Source organism: Urocampus carinirostris, chromosome 14 (assembly GCF_059441175.1).
Source record: "Urocampus carinirostris isolate Australia breed hairy pipefish chromosome 14, RoL_Ucar_1.0, whole genome shotgun sequence".
Classification (NCBI taxonomy): Eukaryota; Metazoa; Chordata; class Actinopteri; order Syngnathiformes; family Syngnathidae; genus Urocampus; species Urocampus carinirostris.
This window is the reverse complement of record NC_142362.1, coordinates 24465722-24483604: the sequence shown is the minus strand read 5'-3', so window position 1 is coordinate 24483604 and position 17883 is coordinate 24465722. Positions and strand designations below refer to the sequence as shown.

The 17883-nt window shown below is 41.1% G+C and overlaps 1 protein-coding gene across 3 annotated transcripts in view; it reads left to right on the top strand.

Annotated features, from left to right (window-relative positions):
- Nucleotides 1-14020, top strand: part of bcor (BCL6 corepressor) — a 65375-nt gene extending 51355 nt beyond the window's left edge. For 2 of the 3 annotated variants that reach the window (XM_088352832.1, XM_088352833.1), the window contains 5 exons: nucleotides 4240-4406; nucleotides 5369-5514; nucleotides 8983-9060; nucleotides 11288-11441; nucleotides 13051-14020. In XM_088352832.1, the coding sequence (XP_088208958.1) occupies nucleotides 4240-4406; nucleotides 5369-5514; nucleotides 8983-9060; nucleotides 11288-11441; nucleotides 13051-13405 (900 nt within the window). In that variant the 3' untranslated portion in view covers nucleotides 13406-14020. The remainder of the gene's footprint in view (nucleotides 1-4239; nucleotides 4407-5368; nucleotides 5515-8982; nucleotides 9061-11287; nucleotides 11442-13050) is intronic. The other variant, XM_088352834.1, reaches the window with a different exon arrangement.
- Nucleotides 14021-17883: the final 3863 nt, after the last annotated feature.

Here is a 17883-nt window from a genome sequence, read left to right as displayed (position 1 = left end):
TTCACGTTGAATGCTTAAGAATAGGCACATAATAAGAGAAAAAGAAGAAAACAAGTAAACCAAGCTGTGGAAGCAGTGAACCTTTTTCATAATTTTTGTGCTTTGTAATCTTGAGAGCATATAAACGAACACAACCGAGACACTCCATGTACATTTTGTCTTTTGTCTTCAAACCAATTTAAGATTTCCTTTCTTTATTTCTGGGTAATGGTTTTTTTCCAGGCATGGTTAATTGCAAAAATAATTTTACAAATAAGACCAAAATTCAGCACACTTTTTCAATAAATTTAATGCTCACGTTTGCCCTATTGATTTTGTTGATCCCGTATAAGCCACGCCCTCTCCCGACATGCTGCCTTCCATGCGCTGCTTGTGACACACAACCAATTACATGCATATTAACTGATTGATATTATGACACAATTCGTCTATCGGCGCATTATGTATATCTAAATATACTTTTGAATAAAATTGTAATCTACAAAGTAATCTTTAACTAAATATACCTGTTATTTGATTATGTCCTTTTTTTGTAACTGTAATGGAATACAATTGAATTTTGGGGGATCCTAATCATGTAATGCTGTTACATGTATTCCATCACTCCCCAACCCTGCCCACTATGTTGTAACGACAATTGATTTATGAAAACTAATAGTACATGATAGTACTCGTTACAGAGAAAAGTAATTGCGTTCCTTTGTAACGCGTTACTCCCATCCAGGGGCAATTTTAGTTTCAGAATTTTCAGGTGGTTCGCAGAAACACTATTACTACGCCATGCCCAGTTTGTACTCATTTATTTCATACACATTTTAGTACACAAATGTACACACACACAAAGAAGAACCATGGAACTTATCAGACAATGATGCGATTCTATTCAACTCTTGAATTCCAATCTACCATTTACGGATTAAACTGTATTACCTGACCTTGAGGGTTGTAAACATGTCAATAACTTTTCAGTGTTGACCACACATATATCTTACACACTCATGCATCTATTAACCAAGGTTGATCATTGTTGCATTCAATTCAATACCACTGAAATGAGGACTATTATCTGTTGATGATAAACTCGTGGTAATAGGTGGTAAAGTAGTTTTTCAACATATAATTACTGTATAATATACTTTCACTGTAATGCACCGGAGCCTCTACTGGTTCCGCCGCTATGCTGAAAGTGACACTAGCCGAGTAAAAGAGGAGAGAATGGCTCGGTGCCAGAAATCAAATGGACTGAAACATTTCAAGGCATTGGAGTCTTTCTGACGCTGCGTTGTTCACATTTTTGTTTTGTCGGCTGTGTTTTCCTTTTGTTTTTGTTTTTCTTTTTTTAACCTAAGATTTTTCATCACATTCAGGCCTATCCTGTTCTTTATTAAAGGAAAGCTAGTTTTTAAAATGCTTTGATTTTGGGAGGTTGTTGTCTTTTTTCACCCGCAAAAACGGACTGATTACGCCCGTACGCCTACACTGGCTGTTTTCAATTGCAAGTCTGTATTCTCCTGGGGAGAGACGATTATCCATTCCCGACTTTATTAGCAAAAACCAGGCGTTCCTGGCATGTGGCCTTGCAACCCTGGTGTCGTCAAAAGATCACGCACACGAAATCATCAGCTTGTATGCGCGGCGCGTAGCGGGGCCGCGCTACAATGGGTTAAATGTCTGAGTGATGCATTGATTGCAGGAGAGCGCAGGGAAGCATTCTAGAGAGGGAGATTAGAGGACGAAGGGAAAGCGGCGGCTGAGGAGGCGGAGGAAGGGCTGCTAGGAAGGGATGTGTGTGCGTATGCGCACCTCATTATACTGCCGAGACGTGTGTGTGCGTGTATCTGGCGGGAAGCCGGGGCTCTCGTGCTAAGCTCCTCGCTCTCTCCCAGCGATATTAAACACGGCTCCAGAGGTTTAGCGCTACATCTCCTCTGCAACCACACACACTCATGCACGCTCATCAGCAGCACGTACACGTAAATACACACAAGCGAGACTCTTATCAACACTGTCGTCGTTAGCATGCATACACGTGGAATCCCCAGGGGGGAACTTCGGCGCAGCGCTCCTGAATCTCTTTCCAGCAGGCAAACGGAATTTTGGCAGAGGGCGAAAACCAGTTGGTGCATTGCTCTAGCTCACCCCCACGCTCAAATACTATCCCTCACGCTCACACTACTTGAACAGACTTGTTCACTTTTTGGTACCTTTTCATATAAGCTTAATTCGTTCCAGGATTGCGCTCGTAGCTCGAATTGCTCGTGTAAGAGCAATTTTTCCCGACATGAAATCATTAAAAACTGAATGGCCCCTTCCAGACCTCCCAAAAGCAACAAAGTGAACACTAAATAGTTATAAACAGCTTCTTGATCATTCAAACCATTCAAAAAAATGGAAAACTAAAAGTTGCAGTAATAAAATATCGTGATATTACAGAAAAAATTCAAGATTATTATGAACACTTACCATGAAGACAGGAAGGGGGCAGCGAGTGGGTTGGAATACAGTTCGCAAAGAAGAGTGACAGTGATCGCATACTTGTCAATTTATACGTCTTGGATACATTTTTTAATCATTTCAAAATCTGTATGCTGTACAACAATATTTATATTTTTTTTCTCAAAGACCAAGCCTATTTCGGCTCTAACCTGGATTGCCTTAGTCACTGGTAGCACACGGCAGCGTCAGTATAGATTGCTAATATTGTATTCAACATAGTCTGCTGTGAGTAAATAGGTGCCACTCGGTATTTTTTAAGGTTTATCCTAGCCTAATAAGGAGGATTTGCAATCTTATGAGGGGGGTAGTTGGCGGAGGTTGGCAGAGATCAGAAGACTGTTGATGATATGCAAGGACTTACTGTAAACTTAAAACTAAAGTTACTGTTATTTCAAATAAACATACACATTTGTAATTTTTATCTTTTTCCCTGTAGTAGTTTGCATGAGTAAACTGGATGAGATGATGCAGGCAGTGAGCAATCGCGAGCATTGTGCAGTCTTAAGCGGTCTTTAGTGGTAGCCTCTGAGACTGCTCGTGACCTGGATTTTCCTTTTTATAGCAAGCACGAGTTTTGTTGCAATTAAAACGATTATAATAAAATTATCATGTTTAGATATGCTTGTACAGAGGTATCACTGCATTTTCCTTCCCTCCTTCGTCCACTCAAATCTGTCTTATCATTGCACTTGCGCGCACACACATTTTGGACCGCCACCCACGACAAGCCCACCCTTTCATCTCTTGTTATTGTCAGCTGCGGCCCAGCGGACGGCCCCGGCAGATCTCATCTGCGGACTCATTAATCTGTCATCTGTCGGGGTGTTGCCTTCACCGCCGCGGCCCTCTTTCCGCCTGCTCCATTCCCCCCCGCCAGTCAAGCACCCCCACACCTCTGCCGGCCCCCACACACCCACCTCCTCCCGTCCCTCCAGCCGCCCTTTCGCACAAATGGGGAGCGAGCGAGATAAACACTTGGAGCAGCTGGAGGGCGAGAATTAGCATAGAAATGGAAGTTTGGAGTCATTCCCCAGGTTCACAGGAGGCTGGTCTCGGCGGTGGGCTGCTCGAAGGACAGCGCCCAAGCATTTGCGTTTATATGCATAAACCAATGCGCGTGGGTGACATAATTAAAAGCCTAATTTGGAAAAATCCCGATAAATGCAGCAGGCTTCTATTTGCTTTGCATATCTCCGCTGACGCTCTTATCAGAAGAGAACACCCCCTCCCACTCCTTCTTCCACGGCCGCCTCGCCATTTCCTCCATTTAGTAGCGGCAGACACCGCGGCGGTCCAATAAAAAACAGCCCCGTCTATTTTTCTGCTGCATGCCCGCTGTCGCGGCCCCCAGACCAGAGAAAACATTTCCAGCTCTTGAGTGCTTCCATCAAATCTCTTTGTTCCGCTTCCATTACGCCACGATCGTTGCCCGGGCCCGCCGCGACTGTCTCCGCACGCGTGCACGCCATCGGAATCTGGCAGGCGACATGCCGTTGAGTCATACTCGGTCTCCTGGCCTCGTTCGCCGCCAGCTGCAGCATTATGGAGCGTTTGTGTGCGAGTTTTATGTTAGTCCGGCGCAGGAACACGCTCGTTTCCCTTTCCCTCCCTCCCCTATCCTCCCTCTTCCCCTAATTTGGCTGCCAGAGGAAACTTTATATGCTGGAAGCCGTCTGTCTTTGTACGACTCTGTTGTTTTTCCCTTCCGCTCTGAAGCGTTGTGCTTGTGTTGGCTCCTCGCAGGAGGTGGTGCTCTACTGCCTGGAAAACAGAGTGTGCGAGGTGAACCACCGAGACTACGCTGGCTACTGCGCTCTCCACGAGGCTTGCGCCCGCGGCTGGCTCAGCATCGTCCAACATCTGCTGGACTACGGCGCCGACATCAACTGCAGCGCGCAAGACGGCACAAGGTACTGGGGCTGCTCGATTTTGGAACAAAACTATTTGCAATTTTTCAGACTTGCATTGCAATTTCAATGCGTTTTAGGATTTAAAAATAAAAGGGCATTTTCTGTGCTAATTTAGTTACTTGTGAGTAGTTTATCACGATGACATGCATGAACCATAATAAAATGGCGCTCTCTTCTGGGGAGCTTTGTTATTTACTTTTGATTCCTCAATTGACGTACGTTCCTAGTAGGAACAAGGGTCAAACTTACCTTGATATGTCATTACGGACTGAGAGTATTCGACTAACAAAACAACAACCATATTTTGACAAACAAAAGATAAAAACTTTTTTTTCAACTGCAATTCTTTATTATTGTCATGAGACAAAAGTAGAACAAAATTGGAGAGCTTCCCCTTTCTGAGTAAGAAAGCAATTTAGATAGCTTCTGGCTAGCTGCACGCTAGCATCGGGTGTCATCGGATTAAACCAAGTCTATGCGATGATTAAAATACAACTGTCCTGAATGTAGCAATTTCCCACGAGTTGTAGATCTATGTCATTCGTTTTATGGGTAATGGATGATGTTGATCTCCTGATGCTGCTTCTTTATGAAGATTGAGAATATTGAATATTATAAGTTTTTATTATCAATGTTTCTGTGCAACAGGGAGAAAAACAAAACCATGTACAATTGTCTGATTTTGGTCTATCAATAAAAAAATGAAAATAGAGTCGAAATTCAATGTTGTGTTGCAAAACAGATCATAGTGGTCATTATTATGTGCAATATCAGTTTTTTTTTTTCATTTATTTTGATTCATATTGTATATTTTTATATCTTTTCAAACAGAGATGGCAAATTCAATTTGCTAATGTCCACACTCAGAAGTTTGGCTATACTGAGTGCTTTTTAAAATGTAAAACAACTGTGCTGGTCGCTTTATGTGATTGCATCTAACCCATTGCATCTTGCGTTACTAGACCCATTCACGACGCAGTGGAAAACGATCACCTGGACGTGGTGCGCATCTTGCTGTCTTACGGCGCTGACCCCACTTTGGCGACATACTCCGGCAGGGGCCTCCTCAAAATGACCCATAGTGACATCATGGAGCGCTTCCTCACCAGTAAGCATTTGTTTGCTTGCTGCTTTTTGCAAGTGTAAAGCATTGTATTTGTACAACTGTGTATCTGTTTCCATTTAGTGGTACTTTTGTCAGATCACATGGAACGATTATGCCTGAAAAGTCTTAAGTGCCGGTTGCAGGCTGTGGAGGTTGGATGGCAACACTTGCGCCCCTTAGCATTTTCATAAATAGTCTGTAGGCGGCTTATTTAATGTTGCACAGTGGTTGTCTCTTAGTCTGAAAGTGTTGTCTTCAGCAATAAAAACATGTTCAAAATCGAGTGGAACCAGAGAACCAAGTGAAAACATAGAAAAATAATGCTTCAAATCTGTCAAAGTTATCTGCTGGTGGATTTTTATCTTGTCCATTTCAGCATAAACATCTCCAGACTAAATTATTGACCAAAATAATAACCTGTACTACCACCTTGGCCACAGCCACCCAAAAGAATGATTTTTAATTAAAAGTTCACATTATACAGTAGCATGTCATAACAATTTGAACTAAAGCCGTAATTTACATTTTTTAAAGTTAAAAGTGTACGTGCCTTGGCTCAAAAAAGATTGTGAAACGCTGGTTTAAGGCACAAAAGCCTAGAAAACCTAAAAAAAAAAAAAAAGTTGTTCAACTTATCTTATGCTATAAATGTTTTTGTTGCAGCCAGGTTTGCAATGAAGAGTGAAAAGTTAACCCAAAACTTATCTTCACAATTCATCTTTGTATGTATGTCTTAAAGGTTAAGGTCGGGGTGGAAATTTGGGTAAATACATCTTATTTGTGAGTCGCAAGACACAAAGACATTTTAAGTACACACAGTCAGGTTTGCAAAAAAAAAATGAAGCTTCATCTATTTCCTCGTTTGATTGGCACACCAATATAAAAACTGCATCATAGAAGAATACTGGATAGCTGGACTTGCTGTTTGCTTGAAAATACCATCACTAATTATTTTGTTTGGGGCTGAAGTGTGCGCCAAATCAGTATCCTTGGTCTCTCTATCGCCCTCTGGCATGAGGCATGAGACTTGCATGCCTCACTCTGCATCTCCAGATGCTCCGCAACTGTAATGCGTTACATACTAATTTTATTATTATTATTCATAATGTAAAAATTCTGCCTTTTTTGGAAAATAAAATCACAAAATTGTGAAGTTACTGTAAATAATAAAACTCTTAAACACAGAATAAACAACCATTTAACATGTTTTTAACTTTATATTTCCATGATGAGTGGTGAGGCTTTGCCTTGACTGCATTACTGAGAGATTCAGCATATGTATCACAATCCTACAACAATAACTAATTCTAGCTAATACTGTGTTTGCGGAATACAAGCTCAGAAGCAACTGTGTTCATCCATTTCCTGCTCGCCATTTTGCTACTTTGGTGACAAAAGATAACATCACTGTTGGTCAGGAAATTGCAACAGTTCTTTTTTTAAGATGATCAATGATTGGTTGCTACCTGAGCAACCCGTTGCCCAAGGTTTAACGTTGTGTTACAAAGTGCTGAAAGGTAGGCAAGGGTTTTAATTTTAATTTTTGATGGGGCATGGAGGTGATGAGGGGTTCAAATGTTGAAGCAGCTGCTCAGCAGCAGCCATTTCCCGAAGGCCCTCATCCCGTTTGCAGCTCTTTCAGTGCCTCGACCTCTTGTGCAACCTGTTGCTCCAAGGCCCGTTTTTCAAATCCTCCCCCGCTGCTTACCCCCATTCCCTCCCAGCTCTCCATTTTCCACCCCATGCTCGCCCGCGGTCGTCAGCAGACGTGTCAGCCAGAGTCGGCCCATCTCTCCCCTCTGGCGCCCACAACAGCCCCTTCCCTAGACCACCTGTTAGACAAGGGAGTTTGAGCCCGCTGGAGTGTGTGTTGTTGCCTCCGAGCTGGTCTATCCGGTTACTTAGCAACGCCGACCGTGTTTGCTCAGCGTACGAGAGGAAATGGCTTTCGCTCCGGCCTGGAGACTTTTTGCTTTTGTAGTGCGTGTCGGGGCCCATGCACGATTCTCCCAGGTAATCTGAGACTGAGAGAATGCGACTCGGTGTATAATGTCAGGACAGACTCATAAAAAATGTATTTCATTGAGATAAAATTACAAAAGGGGAAACGTGCATTAAGGTGCAAAGGGTCGTATCAAAAGTAGTGGTGGCTTTGCTGGCCCGTCAAATGTGACACATTAAAGGGAAAGTGAGTATTATTTGCCCACTAGATGTCACTGTATTGTGTAGTGCAATCAAAAACAAAAGCTAAAATGCACAACGAATAATATAAACCATGGAGACTCAAAGTGACCAAAAAGCACAATTTTTCATTTTTTGGGCTCAGCCTTTCATGAGATATTTTAGGTTCCTGGTACTCGTAGCGGCAAGATGGCGTACAAATATGTCAGCTCCCTATAGGTGATGCTCCTGTCAAATAAATGCAAATTTCTCAACCTACAAGTACTTTTTTTAAATAAGAGTAAAAGAGGGAGAGAGACATCAAGAGAGACAGGAAAAGAGAGAGGGATGAAGTGAGGGAGGGGAGACAGGGATAGGATAGAGGGATTTGATAGAGTGACTAGTAAGAGTGATTGAGCGAGAGGAAGGTAGACTGTTTGAAAGAGGGAGGGATTGAAAGAAGGGAGTTAGGGGTTGAATAGGAGAATACTTGAGAGAGGTAGGGGAGAGAGAAATTGAGAAAGATGGAGAGAGGGAGGAAGAGAGATATTGAGAAAGGGAGATAGAGAGAAGGAGGTGATTGAGAAAAGAGGAAATACATTGAAAGAGGGAAAGAAAAGAGAATTTGAGAGGAGGATGGAGAGAGAGGCCAAGTAAGGCATGGAGAGAGCGTGGTAGAGACCGGAGCGAAGAGTGAATGAGGAAGAAAGAACTAGAAAGAAAGAGAGAGAACATAAACAGCAAGCGAGCGATGGCCGCCCTCCCTCCACCTGGTCCCACTCATCTGGAGGCCGTTAATCCCTCCAAACACACGCCAGATGCCGCACGCCTCAGCGCTGGCACAAAGCCCGACTCTGATTCGCTCAGTGTGCGTGCACGCGCATGCGAACGCCTGCGCACACGCGCAACACACATTCGGCTTTGGCTGCCTGCGATCACCCGGCGCTCAGGCCATGCGTTAAAATTGTGTGTGTGGTGCGCCTGTGATGTGTGTGCGGTGCGTTTGTGCGGACGCGCACCAGAAAAAAACTGCGCGCGGTTCCTGTTCCTGGCAGCCGTCTGCATCCCCGCTCTCAACTGAGCCAGCTTTAACCCAGCAGAGACAGTCACTTCCCTTCCCCCGTGGTGACGCTGTTGGCCCCTGACCATTAGCCTCCCCCGCGCAGCTCCTCACTCCCCCTAACACGTCCCCCCTCTCCTCCTCTTTTACTGCCGTTTATCCATTCGCAGCTCTTGTCTCCAAGGGCAATTGTTTGCCTCGTTGCCTGTCCCCATGGGCTCCTGAGTCACATGCTCCTCTTCTCTCCATAGATTATTTTGCTGACCTTCAGGGCCGCGCAGATGACGACCCCGAAGTTTATTGGGAATTCTACGGCAGCGCCGTCTGTGGTGAGTACTTATAAAAGCGATCCCTTTCTACCGGCATGCAAAAGCACTTTTTCCCCCATTCCCAGTCTTGTAGTTTTGTACCGAAGCAGAAAATGGGAGGGCGGGAATGAAGGGGGAGGCACTATTGCAACAAACATATGAGGCCAATAACGGAAATCCCTTTTAAGCTATCTGGTTGTGAGTACCGACTCGAACCCGAAACTTCTGCTTTCTAAGGCAGTGTTTCTCAACTGGTGGGTGGGGACCCAAAAGTGGGCCACTGACCTGTTGTCAGTAGGTCGGGGCCTTTGCCTTTTCAAAATATTGTTAAGATAAGATTGATAATGTTTAACAAGAGTAAAACGATGTGTATTCAGAATATGAGTCTCTAAATCGGTGCCTGCAGGCCCCCTAAGACTGCCTGAGAAGCCCACATACTGGTTCTGAAAATATGTGATTGGTCATTGTGATTTTTTTAGGGAAATTTGATTTCTAACTGACTAAATGTTTACTGGTTGACCAAGTCTATTTTTACCCTTACAACCTATTAATAACATTGTGACAAACTTGTAATAACATGTTTTTTTTTTTAAATGAATATAAAACTGAAGCCTTTCAAGCTAATCAGTTACAAACAAGGATTTCCAAGCTTCAAAATGGTTGGCAAGCCCTAATCAAGAATAAGTTTCCAAAATGTACAATGTTAAGTTGTCAATACATAGGCATTATATATGTAATCATGGGTGGATTCCAGTGTTTCTCATCTTGTGGGTCGTGACCCAAAAACGGGTCCCTGACTTGTTTTCGGTGGGTCCATGACTGGTTTTCAGTGGGTTGTGGTCCTTGGCCAAATACTGCTTGGAAAACCCAAAAAACGGAGGGTAATTTAAGCTACTTGACTGTAGTCAAGAGTAATTCTCTGCGAATACGAGTTAGCACCCAACTTTTGACACCACAGAACAAGGCAGCTAAAGTTTGTTTTCACATGTTTGGCATGGCCCACTGCAGATACAGCTGATAATATATGAGGTATGGATTTTATTATCTTGAAGATCAATTTGGCGCTTATCACCCAAAAGCACCTCATTTTGCTTCGACAAATAGGAACAGGAACTTGTAACGGAAGTCTGTGGCTTTAGACTTGTTAAACCCATTTTTACAGTCAATCGGGGCTTCATAATTTTTGCGGATTGAATTAAATTGTCTTTATTGTCCTTGATATGAATGTTGTGAAACATTGTATGCAACAAAATTGGACCTGGAACTCCAGGCAAACATGTAATAAAGACTTTAAGGGGGAAAAAAAGGAAATACTGTCAGGATCAAAGGCAGAAAAAGGGATTACATCATAGTGCATAATGCAATATTTGTGAAAGAAAAAGAATAGCGCATCTTAACAATAATGCAATGAAAATAAGTGCAAAAACATTTAGCAGGAACCAAAAAAAAACTAAAACAAATAACAAGGTATGTATTTCAGTTTTGTGAAATTACATTTAGCAGCAAAAAAAAAGTCACAAGATAAGCTTTCACAGTTTTGTGTGCTTGTTTAGGGTGGTGGTGGCCCTGGGGAAAAGGCTGTATCATAGCCTGTTTTTCCTTGTTTTGGGCGACCTGTAGCGCCTACCAAAGGGCAACAGGTCAAAGTCATGTTTATTTGTAAAGCCCTTAGTCACAAAAGGAACTTGCTTTTTTAAATGTTGATAGCTCTGCTACGGTTTTTCAAGCTGGACTCAAAAAAATAAAAAATAAAAAAATGAAAAACATTATCACAAAATAAAGTTGACGCCTCAAAGTTTGGCTATTGAGTTGTGTACTGTGACTCAATGCAAAATCTATTCCAGCCTGGTCATCCTGGAAGGGAGATTACCACTTGTGAGTCCCCTTCTCAGGGTTTCTTTTTTTCCTCACGCTGAGGTTTTGAGTTTTTCCTTGCCCGCATGTTGGTTTAAGATCAGGCGATGGTGTAATTGTAATCCTGTGCAGTCCTTTGAGACATTTTTGTAATTAAGGGCTATACAAATGAACGTGACTTGACATGCAACAAAAACACATGTCGTTCTTGCTTTTCTGTATGTGCTGGTAACTGTTCTTAATAAGCTGCACTAACATGATTGACCTTAGATATGGAATGTATTTTTAACCGATACATTAACTCTTGGCTATTCTCCTATACTGTGTTGCGCGTAAAATGTGAATTTGAATCGGCCGCGATATGCTCAGCTCACCTTGCACTTATGCCTTTCAGAGTCTGCAGAGGAAGGCGGGGCTTTCGATATCCTGGCAGATCCGCCAGGCCCCGACGAGGATGACGAGGACGACAAGAAAGAAGTCTTTGAGTTTGAGTTCTCTGACAGACCCTTGCTGCCGTGCTACAACATCCAGGTGTCCGTTTCTCACGGGTGAGCATCCTACCACTCTCAAGTGTTGGGAATAATGCAGTACTGTGTGCGGCACGCAGCTAATCCATTTGGCACATATATTTCCATGGAGATGGTTTTTTTTTTTTCGTTACAAGATTCGCTTTTTGAACATCTATTAAAATATTTTTTAAGATAATTTATGCGGCTGTAAAGTATACAGGCACTGTATATGCTGACTTAGGGCTTGTTATCTGTCAATGATTATACGCAGCACTTGGACTGGTTGTGATGTCACTCAGATTTTGTTTATTATTACAAGCACTGGCAACTGGTGTTACGCCTCCAAAGTTGTTTACGTGCATTGTGCTCGTTTGGGAAAATTGAAAGTGCAATGTTTTCAACGATGGACCTTTATAATTGTATTTTTACCGATGGCTTTGAGAGGTAATCGTTTTTAGGTTTATCCCCAAAATTGCAAAAAAATAAAGTAAAATTTGATTTTTAATAGAATGCCTAAATGGCAAATGTTTTCAGATTTTGAGTTAAAAAATCAGACAAAATGTTATTTTAAAAATTAAAAAATTTAGTTTGACACTGTGAATTATGGTTTAATAAATATTTAAGCCTAGGGTCTCAAACTCAATTTACTGAAGGGCCGCCAGAGCTAGGGTCTGGAGTAGGTTGTGCCAAATATGGTTTTCCATAAAAGAAGGTCTGATTAAAATATTGCACTGTTCTCAAATATAATTTTTTCAAAACTCCCTACACAAAATAAGATTGAAAGATAAAACATTAAGAATGAATATGTAACTTGATCAATCGTTAGGTTTTTTTTTTTTGCTTTAGCGACGTTAAAGGATCAAAGCCTCTTTGTCTGGTAAAGGACATTGCATTCCGCACATTTTTGTATTTATATTCAAATTATTCATGTACTTAAATAACTAGATGGATAAAAAAATGAAATGGTTCCTTCAAAAATAAAAAAAAAGTCATACTTGCAATTTCTAGTACTCATAGGCTTTTTCCCTGTTGGAATATCAAGAAATCAGTGAAACGCCGTGAGATTCATGTAAATGTAAATGGTCTGCATTTATATAGCGCTTTTCAAGTCAATGAAGACCTTTTACAGCGCTTTACAATGTGCTTCACACTTTTCCCTTTTACACACTAACTGAGGCAAGGCAACTACCTGCTATCGGGGGCATTAGGATCGGTGTCTTGCCCAAGGAAACTTCGACATAACCCGGAGGAGCTGGGAGTCGAACCTGCGACCTTTTGATCCCAAGACGAGCGCTTAAAATGAAATACTACAGTACTTTTGCGGGGCTTGAAACAGATTAGCACATTTACATTCAAAATGTGTTCTACTTAAGAATTTTTTAGAATACGAAGCTACTCCCAGAACAAATTATATTTATAAGTAAAGGTACCACTGTACTTGAGGGCTGCCTGTGTTGTGCCACAGCAAAACTTCAGCCCTGGTGGGCCACAGTCACATTTCCAAATAATGAAACTACTGTACAGCTTTTGGTGTGCAACATTTACCATGTTTTAAAACCAGCATTTTCCCATAACAATATAAGATTACTGTTCTGTAAAAGTATTGATTTGGGATCCATGACCATTTTCGCTGTTTGTCTTTTGTCAGACCTAGAAACTGGCTCCTGCTATCGGATGTGCTTCGCCGCCTGCGGATGTCGGCCCGCGGCTTCAGGCAGGCCTTCCCCCACATGGAGGTTGTGACTGTATCCGAGGCAGAGTTCTACCGGCAGGCTTCACTTTCGCAGCTCTTTTCCTGCCCCGAGGAGCTGGAGGGCTTTCAGCCCGACAGCAAGGAACTGCTGGACCTGATAGAGGACAGCGCCGAACTGGCCGCCCTGCTGGGCTCAACGCTAGAGTGCTTGGACGACCGTTGGGACCAGGCCAGGGAAAAACTCAAGGACAGGATTAAAGCAGCCGGCCAGGTGGGCCTCATTCTCAACCCGGCACACGCCAAGCACTGACCTTCCTTACCTTTTTGAATTGTTTTTCCTGGAGTTCTGTACAAAGAGACTGTTGGACCTGTCGGCTGACCTGAACCGTGTTAGCTTAGCCATACACTTGACTCTCAATAATTGAAGGTCATATTTTTTATAAATTAATATATGTATAAATAAATATAAATCAATAGATGTATGTACATATGCCTTGATGTGAGTCTTTGTGTACAGTTTTTTCCCCTTTCTAAAACTAAAGCGGCAAGTTTGCGCAGCACATTGTGCATGTGTGCTGTTGAATGTGTTATTTGAGTTCACAGGGAGCACATGATGTATATTTTGTTGTCATTTTGTTTTCCTTTTTTAATGTTGAGATCGTGCTTCCTGTCCTGTCTGTAATTTAACACACGCGTAGCTACAGCGTTGATTGTATAATAAAGTTTTATTGTAATACTGATCTTCACCCTTTGGCAAAGACCCTGTGTACAGATCTAACAGTGAGGCTACTGCAGTAAAACTAAGTTTTTGGGGTGTTCATTTTGTTCTGTTTTAACCTTGTAATTAAAAATATCTCCTAATTTGTATTTATATTTTACAAAAAGAAGTTGCTTTAAAAATAAATATACATACTGCAAGATGAAATATGTGTGCTGCTTCTTCAATTGTGGTGATGCTTTGGCGGAAAGACTAAATGAATTGAGTGTCGGTGTCAAATGAAACCGATTAGCCAAATTATCTGGGACAAAGCAATCCTACATTGCCATCTCGAGGAATTCATTCGTATTGTTGCGATCTGCGCCTAGAGCCCGAAAGCTCCCAGCAATACGATTTAGAGCAGACCTTCAGCGCCGTCGAATGGTAACATTGGTCATTGCAGGAAATTAATTTCCTCGATTTCTGTTTAGAATTCCATTGATGGCCACTTTGTAATCCCATAATACACTGATGTGCCGGAGGAATTACCCCATTTTTTCTGTAAAAAATGTTATTGTGCATATATATATATATATATATATATATATATATTCATATTGGCATGGAGAGTAATGGGGACCACCAGGCTGCCCAAGACACACCAAAGGAAATGGTGCCCATACGACACTTGGGGTTTAGGGAGCCAAGCAACCACACATATACATTTAAAAAAATCCCAAATAAAAGCAAAATAGATGATGAATCAAATTAATTACCGGTCGCCACAGTGACCACAAATGACAAATTATTTCAATTTGAACAAAAAATTAAACAGTTGACAGGAATTACTACATTATTTTGATGTGGCTTTATATCAAACTAAATAAAATACATCAGTCGTGCTATTCAACTTAATCAAATGTAATATAAAACAATGGTTGTTGTTGTGTATGAATGAATGTATTGTCACTATATGTGACAACGGAATTGAAGGGCTTCTTTCAACATTATACATGTTAATTTAACAATTGGGCTTTCAGGCATTTTTAAATACAGAGATAGATTGTTTTCTAAAAAAAATTATAGTCGAGATTGTTCCATTGGATGACACCCGCTGTTATCTTCCTTTATGTTTTGTCATGTGTTTTGGTGTTTTCAAAACACACCCTTTGCCTCTTTAGATATACTATGCACAAACGCCTTCCATAAAACAAACAAATAAAGAAACCTAATAAAAGAATAAAAAGTACATAAATAAAAAGGTTGTGAATGTTATTTTACAGGGTTTTTTTTCGTGATGAGCATTATACATGATTTTAATGCAGGTTATTTATCATTAGGATAGTAACGATGTATTAATGTATTAATGTGTTAATTTTACTTGATGTTTCATGCATTTGTGCCCTCCCGTCTCAATCACCAAAATTTACTACTCTCTTGTCTCCTGAAGTCTAGCATCAACGGTTTGCAGCTGTTACAAAATGCCACAATAAGGCTTTTAACTAGGACAAGAAAGTTGGTTCAACCGATTTTAGCTGACCTCCACTGGCTCCCTGTTCGTTTTTAGTGATTAAAACTAGTGATTTTAGGGTTCTGTAGGGATTATAGAAATTTTTACGTAGACTTGCCTCCTCATATCTTCCTGATTTAATTTTCCCCTATGTTCCTACTTGGAGCCTTTGCTCAGAAATCCCCGGTCGACTAGTGATTCCAAGAGCCAAGAGGAAATCCGCAGGTTCAAGAGCGTTCTTCAGTCGGGCACCGGTGCCGTGGAATGCTCTGACCTCTGTGACTCCATCTGAAACCCCAGTGGACGTGTTTGAGTCTGTCTTAAAACACTTTTATTTTTTAGAATGTATAGCTAATGAGATATGTTGATCTCATACTCTTGTCTTATTGTCCTTGAGGATACATCCCGTTGTTGCAAGGTGCATGCATTTAGAGCCATCAGGGACTTGGATCTTATGTACAGCATCATCTAGAACCTGCTGCATAGCTCAAGATTCTTTTATTACCTATGTTTCATTTTGATAATGTTTGTGTATTGTTTGTTGATGCCCTTGCAACATCCATTACAGCCTGTTCATCCTGAGCGGCCCCTTCTCAAAGTTGATTCATTTTCTCATCCTGAGGGTTTTGAGTTTTTCCTGGCCTTCATGTAGGTTTCAGATCAGCGGATGGTGTAATGGTAATCTATACAGCCCTTTCATACTTTCTTTGATCAAGAGCTATGTAAATGACCAGGCTTGGGGTGTAACGAAATACATGACGTTATGTAATAAGGATAGCCCAAAAAAAGTAATTGTTTTCCGTTACAGAAAAAAAGACGTGATCAAATTCCAGGTATATTTAGTAAAAATAAGGATAACTTTGCAGGATTCCAGTTTCATTTAAAATCATTTTATGTTGCACACTACGGGGGACCTGCGGTCTCATTTGTTTCCCACACATGCTTACTCTAAAGCCCAACTCCACCCGTGGAGCTCCCCAAGGTGCCTGACTACAAAACATGACTAGATGACCAAAAACTTTGCAAGACAAGAGAAGAAATGGCATGTAATCAAATTGCAACTAACGAAACAACATTAACAAACAAGTATGAACAAACGAAATTACATAAAATGAAATTATAAATGCAATTATATGCCTGCAAGCAAGTGCCCTCTTCCACATCATGTTTTCAACCATCCATTCATTCACTTCATGCAATCGTTTACATGTTTCTCACATTTACATTTACGTATACATAATGTGCTCGTACATTAATTGTCTCTATCATAATTTTAATTACTGACACTGCAGACACAGAGAAATAGATGACAAGAAGTGACAGTGTTTCTGAATTTTACAAAGTGAGCACTTTGTTTAAAACAATATTGTGTTCTTGAACCTAATGTGATTGTGAAGTAAAACAAAGCATACCTTATTTGTCATCTGAAAGAGAAAGTTATGTTTTTGCTCAATACACTATACTACGTGGTTACAATTTACTATTTATACTAGGTGCTTGTGTTTTTTGTTGTACTACAAGCAACTACCTGATCTCGGTTTCCTCTTTTTCTTTTTTAAGGTTACATTGTACATTTATCTTGAAAAAAATGTAACTTTATTAATATTTAGTTTATTCTGTCTTTTATTGGCATATTTGGTAATGGAGTACAGTGGAACCTCGGTTATCGCGGTAGCCTAGATGGTAGGGCGCCGGCTCCGAGCCTGGAAGGTCACTGGTTCAAGCCTCGGCCGAGTCATACCTAAGACTTACAACATTGGTTCTCATTGCGTTGGGTAAGACACTGAACCCCCAATACCCCCAATAAGCAGGTTAGCAGCCTTACATGGCTGCACAGATCATGGCCGCTATTGGGAAATGTGAAGCACAATGTAAAGCGCTTTGGGAAGTCATTGACTTGAAAAGCGCTATATAAATGCAGATCATTTCATTTCGTTTCATTGCCTCCCTGCTTGGCGCTCGGCATTAAGGGTTGGAATTGGGGGTTTTGGTCACCTAATGACTCCCAACTCAGCAGTTGGGTCTAAAATGGCGGGAGCCCTGTTTGGCTGCGGCTGCATCAGCTGGCTACAGTTTAACTGTACGGGCCAGGTGTATCGACATTTCGTTCTGTGTGCATGGTTACAAAGAATGACGATAAAAGTAAATTCTATTCTATTCTTAATGGGGACCAAAACCACCCGCAATAAGTGAAAATCTGCGAAATAGCGGCGCAACTCAAAATAAATACATTTAAAAAATATATATATATTTTTTATTATTTTATTTTATTATTATCATTTTTTAGACCTTCGAGGCTCTGAACCCGTGAACATGGAACCACGAAGTAGCGACACCCCTTCAAAAATGCTTTAAAAAAAATCTTTTAAATTATTTTATTTTATTATTATCATTTTTTAGGCCCGCGAAGTTCTGAATCCGCGAACGTCGAAGCGCGAAGTAGCGAGGTCCCACTGTAATCCAAGAGCAATCGAAAGTACTAAAGATATATATACTGTATTATTATGGTATTCGGATAACGTTACTGAATACATTTCAAAACATGTAATTAGTAACTGTATCAGATTACGTTTTAAAGTAA